This window comes from Electrophorus electricus, chromosome 21, assembly GCF_041902795.1.
Source record: "Electrophorus electricus isolate QZ-2024a chromosome 21, ASM4190279v1, whole genome shotgun sequence".
Taxonomy (NCBI): Eukaryota; Metazoa; Chordata; class Actinopteri; order Gymnotiformes; family Gymnotidae; genus Electrophorus; species Electrophorus electricus.
The window spans coordinates 6,670,001-6,689,050 of NC_137517.1; the positions used below are offsets into that span (position 1 = coordinate 6,670,001).

General features: G+C 43.2%; 1 protein-coding gene across 2 annotated transcripts in view; it reads left to right on the plus strand.

Moving 5' to 3' along the window:
* scube3 (signal peptide, CUB domain, EGF-like 3) overlaps window positions 1-19,050 on the plus strand; it is a 66,942-nt gene that overhangs the window by 13,238 nt on the left and 34,654 nt on the right. For both annotated transcript variants that reach the window (XM_027018088.3, XM_027018089.3), the window contains exons 2-4: window positions 4,835-4,957; window positions 7,103-7,228; window positions 12,937-13,071. In XM_027018088.3, the coding sequence (XP_026873889.1) occupies window positions 4,835-4,957; window positions 7,103-7,228; window positions 12,937-13,071 (384 nt within the window). The remainder of the gene's footprint in view (window positions 1-4,834; window positions 4,958-7,102; window positions 7,229-12,936; window positions 13,072-19,050) is intronic.

The window sequence follows — 19,050 nt, forward strand, 5'->3', positions numbered from 1 at the left end:
TTTTGAGCATGTAAGTCCATTCTTCCTGACAGAAGTGTTCTTCTCTACTCAGCCAACATTGGACATCCTTTGTTTGTGTGTGTGTGTGTTTGTTTACATTTTTAGCTTACTTTCCTAACAAAATAAGTGGTAATAACAGGCCCCCCCCCACATTAAACATGCTATGTTTGTTAAGGGGAAATGATAATTGGATGTGTTGTGTGAGCGTGATTATAGATGACTGGTCTGGATTGAGAATAGGCAGGTAATCACTTGATTTCTCTCCCAGTCTGTCATGGGTCTGCCCCAGCGGTGTATTTCCAGTGCTCCACCTGTCCTTGTTATTAGTACCTGTGTCTTATTTACATGTCATTAGTTTGGTTATGTAAGGTCTTCGCGTTCATGTTACATCTCACCCCTTTCCATGGGTTTTCACCTTTTTTTGTTCTGTGTTAGTCGTTGGTGTATTAAGCTTTCGGCTCTAGCGTCCATTAGAATCCTTGAGTCATTCCAGAAGGCCTCACCTTTACCATGGATGGTACAGAATGTGGGGGCTCATCTATGCCAGGGGTCAGTTTAGAAGAATACGTGGTACACCAACAGCAGCCCCTTCAGCAGTAGCAGGAGCATCTACATCTGCAGTACTGGAATGACTGACACTTTTGGAATGATTGATGTTTTTGGAGTGACTGACCTCTGCTGTGGACATGCATCATCGCCAGCTGACTGCTTTTCCTCTGTCATCTGAATCCACTGCTACAGGAGTGACATAGATGAGTCACCCTGTTTCTTCCTGAGATTTGGAGCTATAAGACCGGAGACATATGATGGCAAACCTTCAGTTTGTGGGAGAATTTATGTCAAGGTCTTTATATCTGGCACATGCCAAGCAAGCAATTAGGTAGCTTTCGTTTTGAGCAACAGGGAGAGGAGGCACGATCTTACGATGGCTCCATTGCACATTTATGGTCAACAGAGGCTAGAGATTCTTTTTCAGATGAAGCAAGAAGACACCATAATTGAGTAGTCTGTATTCTGCATGTTGGCATCGTGAGCAGTATGAAATAACCACTTTTTGTCAAGGATTAAGTGAAGAACTACTCACTGAATTTGCCCCACACAAGTACGTTCAATCCCCAGACCAGCTTATCCCTTTGGCTATTTGGCCAGAGGGAAAGTCCCATGTTCCATGCTGTGTGAGGGAAAGTCCCATGTTCCAGATAATTCACCTAACTCAGCTGGATTCTTAGAGCCCATGGATTTAGGACGCACTAGATTCACTTCTGAAGAACGACAACAAAGATTACAATCTGGACTCTGTGGAGGCTTAGGCTACCTACATGCCCCATGCAACACTCATTCCAAAGCCAAGAAAGATTCCAGTATATGTTGCTAGCCAAGCAACCAGAACTAGCTCATATTTAGTGCCAGCACACTTGTTTTGGTAATGCAATCGCATTTTTGCTGAAGGATGAATAGTCTCTGGAGCTGTGGGGAATTTTATTGAACAGTATGTGACCCAAGTCCTCCAAATTCCTGTACTGTCATATGAACTACTACTTCTCATTCTTGCCAATGATGGTCATCCATTGGGTTTGGGGCAGTCCAGGAAGTCACCCACCTGAAAGAAAAGGACCATTCCCTCCAGCTCCATAGACAGCTTGACCATACTGGCAATGGAAAGTGTTACCACACAGCTGGCACTAAAAACCAGGGATATAGATCTTCTCTTCTGTGCTCCACCTCCTCCCGTGCTGATGAAGAAGATTACTGCTCTGGGGGGAGGGTATGTTGTGGAGGTTCCTTCTGGTTAGTAGGTCTCCTTCTACCTTGGCTGATTCAGCAGAAGTTTTTTTCATAGAAGGACAGAGGATTGCAACCTTGTACAGACTACAGGGACATCACTGAAGTTATGGTGACATTCCCCTATTCCCTGCCTCTGGTGCCCATCTGCACTGGAGCAACTATGTGGAAGGGTGCGTTTACACCGCCTTAGACCTGTGAAGAGCATACAATTCCATCTGGATCCAGGAAGGAGACAAATAGAAAACAGCCCTCTCTATGACATCTGGCCATTGTGAATACCTGGGCAAGCCTTATGGCCTTTCCAATAGATCATTGTTATTCCAGGCTTTTGTCACTGAGGTCCTGTGTGACGTGCTTATATATATATATATATTCTGGAGGTAATTTAATGAGCATCTGGATGTTAATCTCGTGTCTGGGCATCATCCTTAGTCTAATGCATAGGACGTGAGGCTGGACCAGGAACTGAGCTGTTATCATTATAGTTACTGCCGACGTCAGCAGGAGGTCTGCTAGAGGTTTCTCTCCTGGACAGACTTCCCAACGCCCTACAGCGCATCTCTGGCATTGCTTCTCTTGTTTGTTAGCACCTGTGCCTCATGTTTACTTCCTTAGTGTGTCTGTTTAAGGTCTTTGTGTGCATGTGTGTGTGTGTGTGCCCTGTACCGTGTCTGCGCCTCTTCGCCCCTACTGCCTTGCGTAAGACTGTTCTTAAATTTCTTTTTTCTTCACTGCATTGTTTACAAGGTTTCTGCTTTATTGTCCACTAGCTTCTCTGAGTCATTCTCTAAGTCATCTGGGAACGGAATCTCTGTCCAGAGACAAAACTGAGCAAATTAGTCTTCATTAGCTGAATTGATCTTTCACTCGGATCATTTCAAAGCTTTTTGCCCCACTTCACATTAAATGTATAACTTGCTTAAATGGGTGTGGCTAGTTCTTTGTTGTTGCATTAGATCTGATATCACCCAAAGTAAAGGGAAAAAACACGTTCAGGTCTTAAGCCCCGGGGTTGGCTTTGCGTATGATCCTCTTCTGTCTGTAGAGGGCTCCAGAGCTGTGCCCTTCTGTGACTCCTGTGTGTTAGCTGAGTGTAAACACACACCTAGCTGTGTTACCGATAAACCAGAATGATGCCCTCTAGACCTCTAGAAGCAGTGGTGAATAGCCGACCACAGATAGCAGCTGTTGAATCCTTTAAAATGCTGAGCCATGTTTATTAATACAGTAAATGAGTGGTTTACTCAGTGCAAGTGTATGAATTCTAGGACTACTTAGCATGATAGCACTGCATATTCATATTCACCCCATATTCATTTACTGTTAATAATATTAGAATTTTGATGAAATGAAGCACCTTTATTGGCTACAGATTTCCTTTGGTAATATTTTATGCTGCTTAAGAAATATCTGAATTCGTTTTTGAAGCATCAGCCTTGAAAACCCTGGTCATCTGCTGTCTGTCACCTGAAGTGCATTCGGTTGTGTAGGGTGACCTCATTGTTAAAGGTGTGCATTACTCTTCATTTTAGGTCTGTTTTTTTACAGCATGGTGACACATCTGCAGATGGTAGATGCAGTACGTCGGCTCTAAAAGCCCACTAATGTAAACAGTTTTTCATATGGAAGCTACCCTTCTGCTTTTGGAGGGTGGCTCATACACACAGCCACCACTGGATTTTGCCAGCGTTCTCATCTTTGTCAGAAATTCCTCAGTTGTTTGCATGGAGTGGGATATAGGAAAGCATTTCAAGGACAAAATCATCATTGTGAATCTAAACTCCATTCTGATTGGCTTGTTTACTGCTTGATTAGAGCCATGCCTGTTCTGGTAAAGGTAAAAGGAGAGTAGTCTGGTTTGTTGTTCTCCTAAAGTAAAAACAGAAATGTGAATCTCCTTGAACCATTTCTCCTGTAGTATGCAACTGTCCTCTTAGCGCATGTTTTGAGTATGAGACAGCGGTGTGGTTTTCCTTCAATTCCAAATAATGGCACTGAGGCAGAATCAGCGTAATGTATCCAGGTTTGAGGAGAGCCTAAGCAGATACTGGGCTCAGGATGAGCTGCGGTTCGAAATGAGCTGCGTCTGCAGCTGCAGGCAGTGAGAAGATGTGTAAACTGTTGCAATTACACAGTCAGTGCGCTGTGACGGGATTTAGCATTTACGGGAAGATACAGAGATGAGAGGGGACATCTCGACAGGAAATGGGGTGTGTGTAAGTGAGAGAGGGAGAGAGAGAAAAAGAGAGAGAGGGAAAAGGCTGTTTGAAATAGACAGAATGAGCACCAGTGTTTTGCAGCCCAGTAAATAGTTCTAGTTTAGTAAATAGTTTTAGCTCTTTGAAGTTGGATGTATGCTAAAAGCTAACTGATGCTCTCTTTTTCCATGAATAACAGTTGTCATTCTTATCCTATGAAGCATTAGAAATGCATACAGCTGACCTAAATGTTTCCTAATATTCCTAATATGAAAGTGGTTAAATATTAATCATAAAAATAACATTAGTTAGGCTTCTTTCATGCATTAAAATCCAGCTGAAAATGGTCAAATAAAGAAATCCAAAACAAGGCGCAATAGGAAGAAACAAACCGCACAGATTAAAGGAAATAAGCCTCTGAATATAATGATCCAAAGGTAACATCGGCATGTTGACTTCTGGCCAGTGTTCTCTAAGTGCGTAACCATGCTTTATGGTAGATCATGGCAAAGCCCACAGCTTTTCTCCACTTTCATGCGCAGTTAATGGAGACTCCAGCGTATAGCTGACTCAGGCCAGTCATTGGTTTCTGCTTTCTGGTTTCGAAGCCAGACGTGTCTAACTTTGGCTTCTGTGATTAATTGTTCGCTTGACTGTGAATGGATGTCATCACAAAAGTGGCAAAAATCAAGCGGCCTTTGTTTTCCCAGCTCACTCTGGTGTCCCCCACTCTGTCTGTCTGTTTGTCTGCTTGTTTGTTTTTTCCCCACTGTGTTTAATTACTCTTTTTGGCTGCCTAAGCTCAAAGCTGTCTGACTTCACGCCTTTGTGTTTGCTTTCTCGCTCTCCAGATGTTGACGAGTGTGTGGAGACAACGGACAACTGCAGCATTGATGCCATCTGCCAGAACACACTCAGATCGTACAAATGCATCTGCAAGTCTGGCTATAAAGGGGATGGAAAGCACTGTGAAGGTATGGCTGGATGAGCATGTGTCATAACTGAGATTATTTTCGCTGATTATGATTATGAATGGTAATCGTGGACAGTTCTCACTTCAGTACTCATTGAGCACACCGCAGAAAGCTATATCTAACTAGCACGCTGTCATTGTGTTAGTGTCATTTATTAGAGTGTTACTTTATTGTGCATCCCTGTGCTGCGCCGTGCTGTGCTGCGTGTGTGTGTGTGTGTGTGTGTGTGTGCGTACACCTTGCATGTGTGTGATTCTTCTCCTTACGTCTTCTTGGTTTGTACTTTTAGCTTTGTGAATTTAGCAAGCAATTGCTAAAAATAAAGAAAAGGAAGAAAGGAAAACACCAATATAAAATTAGAGAGGACAGATTTTATTTAAGATGGCTTGGTTCTGAGGGTCCTCGTATACATCACCTTCACCACTGCGAGCCTTGAACCCCTTCCCCCTAATCTTAAGCCACACCCCTTCTCCACTCATGCTGTTTGGCTTTCTGTTGCCTCTGGCTGCCTGCCACAGGATTCTAAAGGTTGCGTGAGGATATAAACCTATTAAATTATTAAAAGTAGAATAGGCTTGGATGTTGAATAAAACATAGTCTTGGTGATCAGAAATGTGAGGGGAGGACAGGAGGCATGTCAACAGGCCTCCGTGTGTGCGTGGTCACCTCAAATACCCAGTGGTCCTCTTTGGCACAAACTCCTCCAGGCAAAACCACAAAGAGTCAAGCGGGTTCAGGAGTGTTTGTGCTTCGTGCTGATCTCGGATCAGCTTCTAAAATCCTCTAAGCGAGGACCCGCTAGATGTGGGAAACCTAGCTGTGCGCAGCGCTTTTCAAATATGCCTGTGGTCTTGTTGTGTTTTGGCTCTCTAAGGAAGAGAACACAGTGGAGGATAGAACCCTAATCCCCCACAAGCCAGAGTAGACCTCTGTTGATGATACACTGCAAACAGGAAAGCATTAGTAGAATCAGCTCTGTGCTCAAGGCCGTGAGATGGCACAGCAGATACATTAGACTCCCAAAGCATCTTTTTCTCATTTGGTGTAAATGGTTTCTCCATTAGAAGTGCTCCACTGTTCTTCTTGGATTATACATACATACACACACACACACACATATATATATATATATATATATGTATGTATGGTTTTGTGATTAATGATGCATGAACAGTATGACTGAAAAATGAGGGTGAAAAGAGTACTCTGTTGAACTCTACGTTTCTGGCCTGTTAAAGTGCAGACACTGTTGTTTTATTTGCTTATATACATACTTTTTAAGTGACACAGCTGGAGTCTTAGATTGACTCAATAAAATGTTTTTCCTCCAAAAGGACAATGTCGAATTTCCAGAAATGTCTGTGTTAAAGTGTGGTTTCCTGGACCCATTAAGTTTTGAGCTAAGTAACCATGATGATTATTTCTGTCGAAATGCTTATTTTTTCCATGAACCTGATCAAAGTTTGGTCAAACCCTCCGTCTGTTATCTGCAAAAGAAGAAAAACGGAAGAATATGTTTATTAAAACCTAGAAAAAAAGGAAGACATTGGCATCGCAGTCGTCCGCAAGCTGCACACCCAAATCACTTTCCACTGGTGCTCAGCGCTGGATACTACAAAGAGCACTACCAGGGGACTCTGGGTAATTAGTACCAAATTGGGCAGCAAATGAGAGGGGATGGCCTGCGTCTCCTGACCCTGCTCCCCCTGAACCCTGTTCCCCTACCCTCCAGTGGAGCAGAACGCTTAAAAGGGCCCCGCTGTGTTGTTTCAGCTGGTGGGCTTCTCCTGATGAGACTGCTTCAGCTCTAGGTCCCGTTGCTGGTGAGGGGAGCTGGGACTCGCTGGTCAGTAGCTAATCTCTGCCAGGGCGATTGATCCGGTCCAGCTTCTGGCCATTTTTAGTCTGACCGCTGCAGAATCCTGCTGTAGCACTGGTGTTTATTATGTCAAACTAACTTTAAATGTTTCATTAATTAATGCATTGGCCTGTCTGAAGGTAAATAAACAGCCAGTGTTTCAAGTTGTGTATGACATATTAAAAAATTCTCACTGTTTATTTGTCTTCTTTCTTCTCTCTCTCTCTCGCTCTCTCTTTCTTGATCTCTTTCTCTTTGCCTCTATGTCTCTCTCTCTTTCTCTACAGACATCGATGAGTGTGCCAGTGACTATAATGGAGGCTGTGTCCATGAATGCATCAACATCCCAGGGAACTACCGATGCACATGCTATGATGGCTTCCGCCTAGCCCACGATGGCCATAACTGCCTGGGTTAGTGTGTGTGTGTGTCTGTGTGTGTGTATGTGTCTGTGTGTGTCTTGTCTCAACCCCCTCCCGTCTTCAAATGATAAACAAATTGTTCAGTGTATGGATCGGGGGTGGAGTGGATAGAGGCATAACAGTAAGATCATTTCTCCAGAAGCCACTAGCGATTGTTGTGTTTTGCTGTGCCGGAACTCCGTCACTCCATCCTGCACAGGGCACGTATGGTTAACCAACGTGGAAGTAGGGCAAAGCTTCTCCAAGGCCCTTCACACAGCACCGTGTCATTAAGTGCATGGTCGGCTTGGTGAGTGCGTTTACTGCAGCAAGGGACGACTCTCCTTCCCGAACGTTCCAGTTCGGTAATATCAACCTAACCAAAGCCTCAAATCGTGTCTTTTGAATGTTGGCGGATGTGCATGTACCCAATCGCATGTTCCATGTGTAATTCGTGTTAGATTATGCTTCAGATCTCTAAGTATAGATAGAGTATGTGCATGACCATAACCAAACAAGCTCATTTTGGATAGCTGCTTACTGGTAGTTGTGCTGTTTTGTTATATCCACTCTCCCTCCAAGTAAGCATGGATAGATTTCATTTCAAGAGAGGTAAACACAGTAAATGTAACATTAGGGCACACATCACCACACACCCGAGTTCCTTCTTTGGGGTTGACATGACACTGGAACAGGAAGTAATGTCCAGTGTGACCTGCAGTATTGAAGAGAAATATAATATCCCTATCTCGCATACAACCTCATGCCTCCTCATCTGTGCTCTGTTTATACTAAGGCTGAATACTCATTTCGTCCTAAACACATGGCTTTATAACTTGCTTGTTAGGCTCTTTTGAATAGAATAGACTAGACTAGAACAGAATTGAATTGAACTGAATTGAATTTGCACTGCAGGAATGACCTTGCCATGTCATCTGAGGTACACCCAGACACTTTTAAAGCTTTTTCGAACTGATCTTTGTCATCTTGTTCGTAGGCACACAAAGTAATCTAATATGCACCCGAAAGAATGCAAAGAGCTCTCGTGTGTTGTTGCTTTTTCCATCTCGCTTGCTCTCCATGTGCGCACGCACCCACGCACGCACAAACCCCAACACCATGCTTTGTTCCAATTCATTTAGCTCAACTAGATCTGGTGTGGATCATTTGCAGTACACCATGGATGGGCTGTTATTGTGCAGGCAGGTGTGTAATTGGCTGTCTCTGGCACCCAGGCCCACCTACGGCTTCCTTTGATATGTGTGCGTGTGTGTGAGCGTGTGTGAGTGAGCGTGTGTGAGTGTGTGTGCGTGTGTGTTTATCTTTTGTGTTCTCACCGTGCATACACTTTCAAGTTTTCACTGCTGGCAACAGTACAGAATAAATAAGTCGGTCCTGAAATGTTTGAAATTGTTTTGACTCTTATCTCACCTTCTTGTTCTTTTTAGGATACAGTTGAACTTTTTTGTATCACTTCTGAGCCTGGTCTTCCCAGTCTCACCACACATACCATCACTAGATGCTAATGGACCCGTGGCTTTGAACTCTGTTGGCTGGATGCCCTTAAACCTGTCAGTGATCTCTAGGCTCTGCTGGAATAGTATATGTAAATGTTTTGAACTTTAAATTTCATCCAGTTTTCAGACCTAAAACATTGTCACATTAGTATGAGTGAATTTATTTATTTATCGATAACCTTTAAGGTGTTTACAACCTAATTAAGAACCATTAATAAACAATTCATTCTTTTTTTGTCTTTTAAATGTAACGATACCAATGTTATTTAATATTTCCATTGTTCATGTTTCTAATTTTATTATAAGGTATACTTCAAACATGAAAGGGTGCTAATATTTTTGGGCTGTTGTGTGGGATATAGAACTTGCTGTAAGGTTAGTGGTTCTATAAGGTCAGCTTCTCCCCTCTCAGAAAATGGTTACATGTACAAGAAAAACACAGTCACTGCTGATGTGTTTGTGGTGAAAATGTTTTGCTTTTCAGGTGTTGTCTTTGCTCTTCTGTGTTTATTTTTTCAAGGCCCAATCAGATAACAAACTGTATGTGATTTAGAAATGTCAATGTCATATCATTAAGCTCCAGCCTGGTTAAAGTTGAATTTCTGTGAAACTCTTGGGTGTCCTGAGCACTGAAACAGGACTGAAAATAGCCCCCCCCCCCCAATCCTCATTTCCATGGAGAAAGAGAGAAAAAAATCCTTTAATCTTGTCAGAAAAGATTAAAGGATTTAATTGTTTGTTTGGACTTGGATCTATCCATGCCTTTCCTTGAGCTGGTGTAAAAAAAGGTTTGTGTTTTAAAGTAAAGTGACTAGCTTTGAGGAAGCTTGTGTCAGCTCTTTCTGGGGTGGGGGTGTGTGGGCGGGGGGGCTGGTAAAAATATTGCTGCTGGTCCTGTTCACCTTCCTCTGTAAGCAGCTGAAAGGCTGGGCGAAGTCAGCAAAAATGTTTATCCTCGTCACTATTTCTGCTTGCCCTCCTAGCCGAGGTACACAGCTAAATATTTGTGGACCTTCATTTCATTTGCTGAAGGCTGTGTAGCTTCTAAAAACCTGCAAATAAAGAGCACAAACACTGTAATGAGAAACTTCGCTCTCACGCCTGGCTCAGGACCATGGCCTACACACAGAGACGGTTCTTACTCGCTGATCTGAGAACTGACTAAATGTATGTACAGTCTTTGATCTCTGTGTCTGGGACTTACAGTTGTGTGTATAAATGCACTTTGGGTGAGTGCCTTTGACCTTAAGGGCAAGTGCTAATTTATAGAAGTGAAAAAGGTCCCAGTGAAAGCTACTGACCATGTATTAGCATTACTGCCATTCCTAATGGTAAGTGAACATTACAGTGCAGTCTGTAAGTAATGGGGCAGTGTTTTGTGCAATTCATTGCAATGAATTGCACAAAATTATGCAGACTGTCCACTTCAAGTTCAAGGGTATTCATATCGATTTTGGGTGAGCCGTATATGCATAACTCTTTTTTATACATGATGTTCTCATTTCAGGAGAGCAAAAATCATTTAAAAATAAAATCATAAATAAAATTAAGTGTGTTACACTGTGTTACAGTGGAAGTCTTCAGGCCCCGGCCATCACCAGGTGCAAGGATCTTCTCTGTTGATACAGGCTTCATTAGCAGTTGTCTTCATTTATTGTTTGTTGCAGGAGCTTTTCGTCTTCAGCCTTCGGAAAGTGAAATCCGCGTTCAAACGGGATTCATGTGACTAACACGGACTGTGAAAACCCGCTTCAGCAGTTTCTTCAGTGGGATATTTTTATTTATTTATTATTTATATTCTAGATCTAGAATTAATCCCCGCTGTTGCTGTAAGCAGTGACATCGTCCACAAAGAACTGCGCATAGGTTCCCAGAATCATTGTATCAGCTTGAAAGGCACGGGCAGAACAGGAACAGGACAGAAATGCTTGCCTGACATCTATAAGGGTGTCCGAAGAAATGCGAGCCAGTGAGTCCACCTGTCCTTGAGAAAGCTCTGATCTAAAGTGAGTTTTTTACTTGGGTGCTGCTGGTCATCACCAGCCTGTGCTGAAACGTTAAAGCAGCCATCTCCCACATCTTTGCGCAGTGTAAATATGACCACTAGTGTCCACATATTTGGTTTTTTCCACCCTTTCCTGAACCCCTCAACCTTTGCTATAGATGTGTGTGTTGTGTGTGTGTATGTGTGTGTGTATATATAGAGTGACTTAATGAGAGCATTTGTGTCTGTGTGTGTAAGAGAGTGCTTGTAAGTGGAAATGATCATCTGTGTGAAGAAAAAAGATATCTAATTTTTCACTTATAAAGCATTTGATTAAGACCTTTTTCCATCCTCTCAAGAGAACGGATGGGGTGGGTGGGGGGGTTGCAAATAACATGCGCACTCATCTGCACCATGCCAAAATCCCTTTCCTTTTCAAAATATTTGGTTTGGATGCAGGCTTCTTCCGTAACACAGCCCAGGTCACTGAGGGAGAGGAGGGACAAGGAGATCCGATCCCCCAATGCAATGGATCATTGAGGAGTGTGTGTGTGTGTGTGTGTGTGTGTGTGGGTCAGAGAGAGAGAAAAGACCCCCACGAGTCTCCTCCGGCCTGTCTGTATACGTGCTAATGTTCGCGCTAGCATTTAACAGCTGGTCATGAAACTGTCAGTCTCCACGCACTGGTTCTGTGTGTTGGGTGATCATGACCATTCCAACAGGGGCCTCTTTTCTTTGATCACTTTCATCTGTTTATGAGGAAATGAATTATCTGTGCATTCAAAATGTTTTCCCACTTTGAATGTATTATTTGTCTTGATTAAGATTAAGGTTTTCAGTTACTCTTTCATATGAGGATTTAATTTAACAAGCAGTATTATTTCAGCACATTGGTTTCTTTAAAACAGAACTGTTATTTTACTGGGAAGGCAGAGTGAGGTCAGGCTTGATCTGAAGTCTTAGCATTGTTCTGGACAAGCCTGTGGGACTGTTTAGTCAGGCTGAGCTGATGGAGTTAAACTGTTGAGGTTTCTGACTGATGTTTTTACAGAGAGGGGCAGGTCAGGGACTACAGTGACCTACGTTGTGATGGGTATAACTGTGTGCGGGTGTGTGTGTGTGTGTCTGTGCATGTCTGTGTATGTGTCTAGATTACACACTTCTTCTACACCAGACAAATAAATGCCATATTAGTTCTTCATGGCAGATTAAGAGCAAGCCTGTGTATATAGCTTCTTACTGATGTGATGAAACTTCCACAGAGATTGGGTTGCATACACAAACACACACACACACACACACACACACACACACACACACACACACACACACACACACACACATATACACATATACACACAAACTCGTGAAACAAGAGCAGGTCTCCTGCACACATACATACACATATCCAGGGGATGTTATTTGTCAATATCTTATAATTTGCCCTTAATTTGTATGTGTGTGTGTGTTTGGGGGTGGGGAGGGGTGTGTGTGTGCATGCATGTCTTTCATGGGTTCATCTGCTGCTGAGAGAAGCCAGTGAGCAATAAAATAGACTGAGTGATGGCCAATTGTAATATTTTTTTCTTGCTTTACTGAATTTTGAATGGTCTTCATCCTCTTGCGACTCGTATATTCAGTGCAAATGGAGTCAATGAGTGAGGCTGATGTGGCAGGAATTCCCAATAAAGACGTCCGTCTTGGTGATCCAGGCCAGCCATGGACAGTCAGCTCCGAGCCCAGAGGAGGTAAAACCACAGAGGCTCTGGAGTACGCTCGCCTTAGGGGCGTCGTAATGTCCGTCAGGAGCCGAACATCATGCCAGACGTTTTACGAGAACCTCTGAGGTTCTGAGACCGACGTGCAGTGCCTCAGGCAGTCTCTCCTCCTCCACTTCCTCTGAAGCAGAAGCAGACCTTACGGGAGTCCCATTAAGGCATCAGCACTCAGATCTGGCCGCGCAATACTACACTGAGTTTTAGACCGTCACTTCAAAACAAGCTGCCTGATCTAACAATTACAGGCATCGGTTTACATATTACAAAAAAGAGTTTTGGATTAAAGTTTTAGTGAATAAATGTAACTGTTTTAAAACTTAAAGACTGTGCAAAGTGTTTGCAGTGATGCACTGAAAGGGGAAATATTGCTCAGCTGTTGGTTGTAAAAATGATGTGGGGTCATTGATAAGAATCTCTCTCTTTGTGTGTCTCTCTCTGTAGATGTGGACGAGTGTTCAGAGGGTAATGGTGGCTGTCAGCAGGTGTGCGTTAACATGATGGGGAGTTATGAGTGCCGTTGTAAGGAGGGCTTCTTCCTCTCCGACAACCAGCACACCTGCATCCAGCGGCCCAAAGGTCAGTAGCCCCTCCCATGACCCCGCCTACTGCACTGCTACCCCGCCCACAGGACAGCTCTTTGAAAAAGGATACAAAAAAAATCCATTCCTCGTACGAAGGACCTGCCCGGGAATTATTTTCCTTTTCCACATCCACCTTCCCATCATGTTTTAAACTGTGTTTCATCAGTTCGTTTGGCTTGAATGTGTGTGATATAAGGCATGTTTACAATGCAGTGTTGCCCATATTGTAATGTGACTCTCTGAGGCTCATCAACAAGGGGGCCATCTGGCTTGCTAAATTGCTCGTGTTCGCCTTTCATAAGAGCAGTGTTATTAGAATTTTCCCACAGCCAGGATCGCTCAAATGCTGCCCCATGTGGTGACAGACCTTATATTGCTCTCCCATATTTCAGACTGATATTGGCTATATTGATCCCAGATGGAAGCCTCTTGGACAGAAAGGTTAGGGTCATCGCAGAGGGTCCGTAAGGACGGTGCCGCCATTAGATCGCTTCCCCACCTCCACCTCAGGACAGATCACGCTCAGACGCTCCCTCCTGGTGCTTCCGGAAAAAACAGCTTGCCTCCGGGGGCCATGTGGTGTTTTGCCTGCCAAATTATGGCCTTAGTTATGACTTGGTTGGTATGGTAATGGTTGGCATTGTAAAACTGAACCTGATGAGTACCCCCTTCCCCATAATCACCTTTTTAAGCTTGACCCAAATCACTATGCCACCTTTCATCCATATAAACACTGTCACTATGTATTCACAATGTATTGGTATTCTAATCTTTGCTATATTGGTATTCCTACAATACCGCCCATGCAACCCCCATTCTAATGGACCACAGAGCAGTATTTCTACAACCACCCCAACCATATAACTACTGTTTAGGACTGAAACCAGATCAGTATTCTTACCACACCCAGGCCATATTGTCATTCTTATTAAGACCCCAGATCATTGTTCTTACACTCAAATCATACAATCTCCTTCTGCCAGCCACGTGATCAGGCAAGTTCTTATTAGGTTTGTTTTTTGTCTGGGAAGAGCTCGAGCAACACTGCTGCAGTCCGTTCTGAGAGATTGACATCAGTATTGTGTAACATTAACACAAGCCATCTCATAGCAGTTATATAGTGTTATATCAGGAATCTCTTGTGGTTATAGCAACTGAATTCTGGAATGTGATTGGTGTAGTGGATACTCCTTAATTATCAGTAGGTAAACAGTCTTTCAGCAGGCCTTGTTCTGACACCTCCAGTGGAAGAGTGGCTTTTAAGGCCATGTGAACCTCACTGCCATCCACCCAGCGCTCCAGGAAATGTTTACTCAGGAATCCAAACCTGTTTCATTCGCCTCAGAGTCTCATTTGTTTCCAAGCAAGGTGATGGGCCCCTCTCCCCTAGGGTCTCTCTGGAAATACAACTTGACTGTGTACAGATGCACAAACATGAGGGCATGCACGCACACGTGCGCACACACATGCACCGGTACGTGTGGTCACACAAATATACAAACTCATGGATTAGCATTAGCAATAGCATAGAACACTGCAGTATTGATCAGAAACTACTGACAAAGTTGTGCTCCATTGGTAAAGTCTTACCAGTGCAGTATCGGTAGACAGTTTACTCTGAAAAACATTTTGATTTGAAAACACACAAAAAGGATAGAATGAACTGTATGAACAGGCCCTACATGACTAAGCCACTGTTCTAGGTTTCATGGAGAGGAAAACATGTTTTCTACACCTTGTCTCCTAGACTCCTAAACAAACTCTCATCTTACATAACTGCACTCAAACTAACACCATTCATTCCACAAGACCCCCCCCACCACCACCACCACATGCACATACACAATCATACACACAAAAACACAAAGACAGCTACGTGTTATAAGCACTGGGAAACTGCAATTGCATGTGCTTGAGTGCAAGGCAAGTCTACTCTGGCCATCCCTTGTGAAAGTGTACCGGCTAGAGCTGGGCCATTAAGCAACTATGCAACGATTGTTTTTTGGAACAGACTGTAAATAAATAAATGTTTGACTGCTAGCCATCAAATGCACTCTCCACTCTTGATCTCCAGCACCCTGGCCATGATCCTGTAGGAGCAGAAGCCCAGTGGAAGCTACATAATTGGCCCAGCTGGAGCTCCATGGTTCGGGTTGCTAACCTTGTGGTACCCCTGGACCTTTCCTATTACTTTTATACACTAGCCTTTCCCTCATCTCTGCCTTCAGAGAGCGTGTTATATATCTACATTGATTTTGGGATCCATGAGCGTGTGTCAACCTTTCATCATCTGTTGCCAGGCAGCGATGGCCGTTGCGTGACTGCTTCGTGTCTCCGGTCCCTCTCTAGCTTTTTGCTGTCTTTGTAAAACTCTTAATGCTCCATTGTTGAAGGCGAAAAGGAAGCAGCGCTCATGTAATCGTCTGGTTACTCAGTCGACACGTGCGACATGGTACCAACATGGCAATCGGAATGAGAAGAAGCAGCATTATTGTTTACTAAATACAGAACTTGTTTATCTGATTAGTTCAGTCATCATTATATTATTTATTTGTTATAAAAAATCATGTAAAACAAATTTTTTGCTAAAACCACATATCGCTCTTAAACAGACTTTTGAAGCTGCTCCTTGGTCTGTGTAGTAATTGGCTGATGGCTTTCTGCTACAGCAGCAGTGGGTGGTTTTCAAAAATGGTGGCCCTTGTTACTGTTAGCAACCTCTAACGTGTACAGTGCCCCCATTAATGAACTCCTCACAGATCTCCACACAGACCCTTACTCATTCTGTTTGAGGGGCCCACAGCTGCAGTGCTTACTGTACCTTCAGTCAGCAAGAGTACTCATAGAATCTTGGATTTTACACTAATTATATTATTTGGCTGATTTTTAATTTTTTTTTTTTTTATACGATAAATAGGTTAGAAATATAAATCACAAAAGGTTGTGAACTCTGGACTCTGTTCACTCTGTTGCCTCAAATCTGCTGCTCAGATGCCTCGGCTGTTTTTTCCACATAAAAGGCACTGCTGAGGAGTGTCACATCACTCCATAAATCCCGTTTTATGGGACTGTGGGCTGTTAAGCACTCATTAGGGCTTCTGGGAGGTGTGCAGATTTAAAGGGTTACAGGTAGCTTTAATGACGCCTTCTGTTCAACTGGTAATTGAGTAGAAGGCTGACTGCATCTGGTTCTGCAGTCAGACAATCCATCAACAAGCCATTACTATACCGACAAGTAAGTGTTTCATGCAGAGTGTCAGCCATCTGTATACAGTAGGCATTAAACTCTGAATAGTACTTGAGTACTGAACAACCTGCCTCGACTCATTTGACTTCACCAGTGTTCCTTACTAATGGTCCTGCTGCACAATGAGAGCACCATGCAAATGAGCTGAGTTAAACAACAGGCTGAGCATGGGCATTCGTTTTCTTTGTAAATGGTTTATGGCCACTCTTATTTGCCATGCATTTGGTGGGGATCAGGAAAAGAGGCATAACTCTAAGGTAAACTGCTACGGTTCAGAGGCAGCAGCCAAAACACACTTCATGCACCAGCCTCCAACTAATCAACGCAGGTTTTCAGGTTCTCTTCTGTTGCAGAAAGGTGTTGGAGACGCAGGGAAAGGGTACTGTAGTCAGGTTAAATTCTCCCACATCCCATAGCTGTTATCTTTAGCAACAAGCTCTGAGCGAAGGCCCCGGAAAACTCCAATAGGTCCTCCAGCAGTTGCCCTGCTGCCTTTGATGTGGCTTCTGTGAACAAGCTGGTCTCGGCGTGATGAACAGACACAAAGTGTCTTGAGCAACTTTGAGAGAATGGCAAAATGGTGTGCACCTCATGCTTAGGAGCACAGTGCTGTGTCAAGTGATTCAGGCCAGACACGTGTCTCATTAACCATAAATATTTCTTTAAAATGTTGCAATACATTGCTTTTTAAATATAATATTGCCCACACTGTCTTTTTGAAGGCTGCTGTGTAGCTGAAATTAGGATGGGAAGATCCCATGTCACCCCAACCACTGTAGTTGATAAAAGATCGAGTCTAAATAGTGTAATATTCTATGACAACTAGTAGTACTATGTACTATATCAATAATAGTAGTTAGTTAGTACTATAATAATAGTAGTCACTATATTAATTTTTCCTTAGTTCTACTGAACAGTTGGACAGTTTTTGTTGTATTTTATTTGAATGAGCTGAGGCCAGGCTCTCAAAGACACATCACACCAGGGCCCATTAAGCTCCTGCACATATTTTTTACTGGCATCCATATAAAGACCTGTTTTACGGGCCTGTGACTTTTAGGGGAGCAAGAGTGTTAGCATGTACCTCAGTCATTTTTTTAAACAAAGTATTCACTTCAAATGGTTTTCCCATCGTTTTTTCTGACATTTTATGTCGGTTTTCTTTCCCTCCCTCTGCTGATACTTCCGACTGTTTCACTGTGTTTGTCTGGAAGTCTTGGGGTCTCTGGAGTGTCTGCCGTAAAACTGGGAGGGTTTCTGGTGGCATCTGTCCGATCAGTGGGCCAGCCCTTTATGGTTTTCCGTGAGGCCAGGGACCCGCTCCCAATCCGTCGGGCTGACCTAGACATGGTGAAATGGAAGGTATCTGGGAGGCAGAGGTCCCTTCAAGAATAGGGGCATGTGGGCTTATGGCCTTCTGTTATTCCTCCTTCCCACCTCAGCTTTACTCATTATGAACACACCCAATCCCAGCTATTGTTTACACCAGCCCCTTGATTTTGGATCTATCTGCCTTATGTCTCAATCTGTCTAAATCAGTAGTGGGTGTTCAGTAGATATTTATAGTTTTTTGGGACTCAACGTTTGATGGACTAAAATACTAAGAGTAGCTACTGAAGCAATAACAAAATGGAGAAGTTGGCATGAGCATGGCACCCTTGTAAGAAGGTAAGCATGGTGACTCAGGGTAATAGACCATTTATGGGTAATAGAACTTGAGAGACATTGTCTCTCAATCTTAACCAGTGGTCACAATCCTAGAGAGATTGGTTCAAGTCTTAATCCATTTACAGTGAAACGTGAAGCTTACAAGAAGGTAAAAGCTACACAAAAATAGATCTGAAGGACAGGTGTTGACTGCTGGGTGAAACTAAATTAGTTGTTGTAGTGAATCATGTTGTTTTGTTTCAAGCAGCAAGTACCATAGGACAATCTTCTGAATTCGTCAAATTGTCAAATATCTAACAGTGAGTGAGTGGATTGGTGGTTGGGTGGATGGATCGGGGGATGGCTGAGTGGGAGGCAGAGATGTAGAAAGGTACTGGAAAGTTCTCCAATCATCAGCACAGGGCAACAAAAAATGGCATGATTTGTTTTTGGCAGAGGAATTGGAAAACAAGAGGATATAATTAATCATAACAATGGAGGCAGATGTGAGAAGCCAACGGTTACTAATTGAAACCAAATATGAAATCAGTGTTGCCGCTGACAAGCCACAAGCAAGTTTGTTCCTTCCAGTTCTTAGGAGCTGTCTTGAAGAGTGCCAGACCTGAGGGTGCATATCTGTCTGTCCACAGCAGGCACAAGGGGAATTGTGTTTGTGGCAAAGCTGGTGCCTCACTGAACTGTTAAATTACATTACTTCACTAAATGTGAATACATACATCTGCTAAAAAAACATAACAAAAGATTGTCCTGTGACTGCTTTAGATGGCTTTAAAAAAGGCAACAACTGCTCTGCACACAGTTTATATAAGGTAATTTAAAGATTCATGTTATATTCAATTGCTCAGGGTCTGAAGAGAGGAATATTGATAAACCTTTAAAGAAATTTGTAAACAGAGCTTTCATTCCAAAATGAGCCTTAATCTGGACCTGTGCAACTGACACCAAGTCTTTTATTTCAACATCCAGTGTTGTCCAACCCCATGCGGTCGAGGATCTGTTGACACAGATGCACCATGGGATCTGTAGTCAGCTGGGTGCTGCAGTTCTCCTTTTACTGTT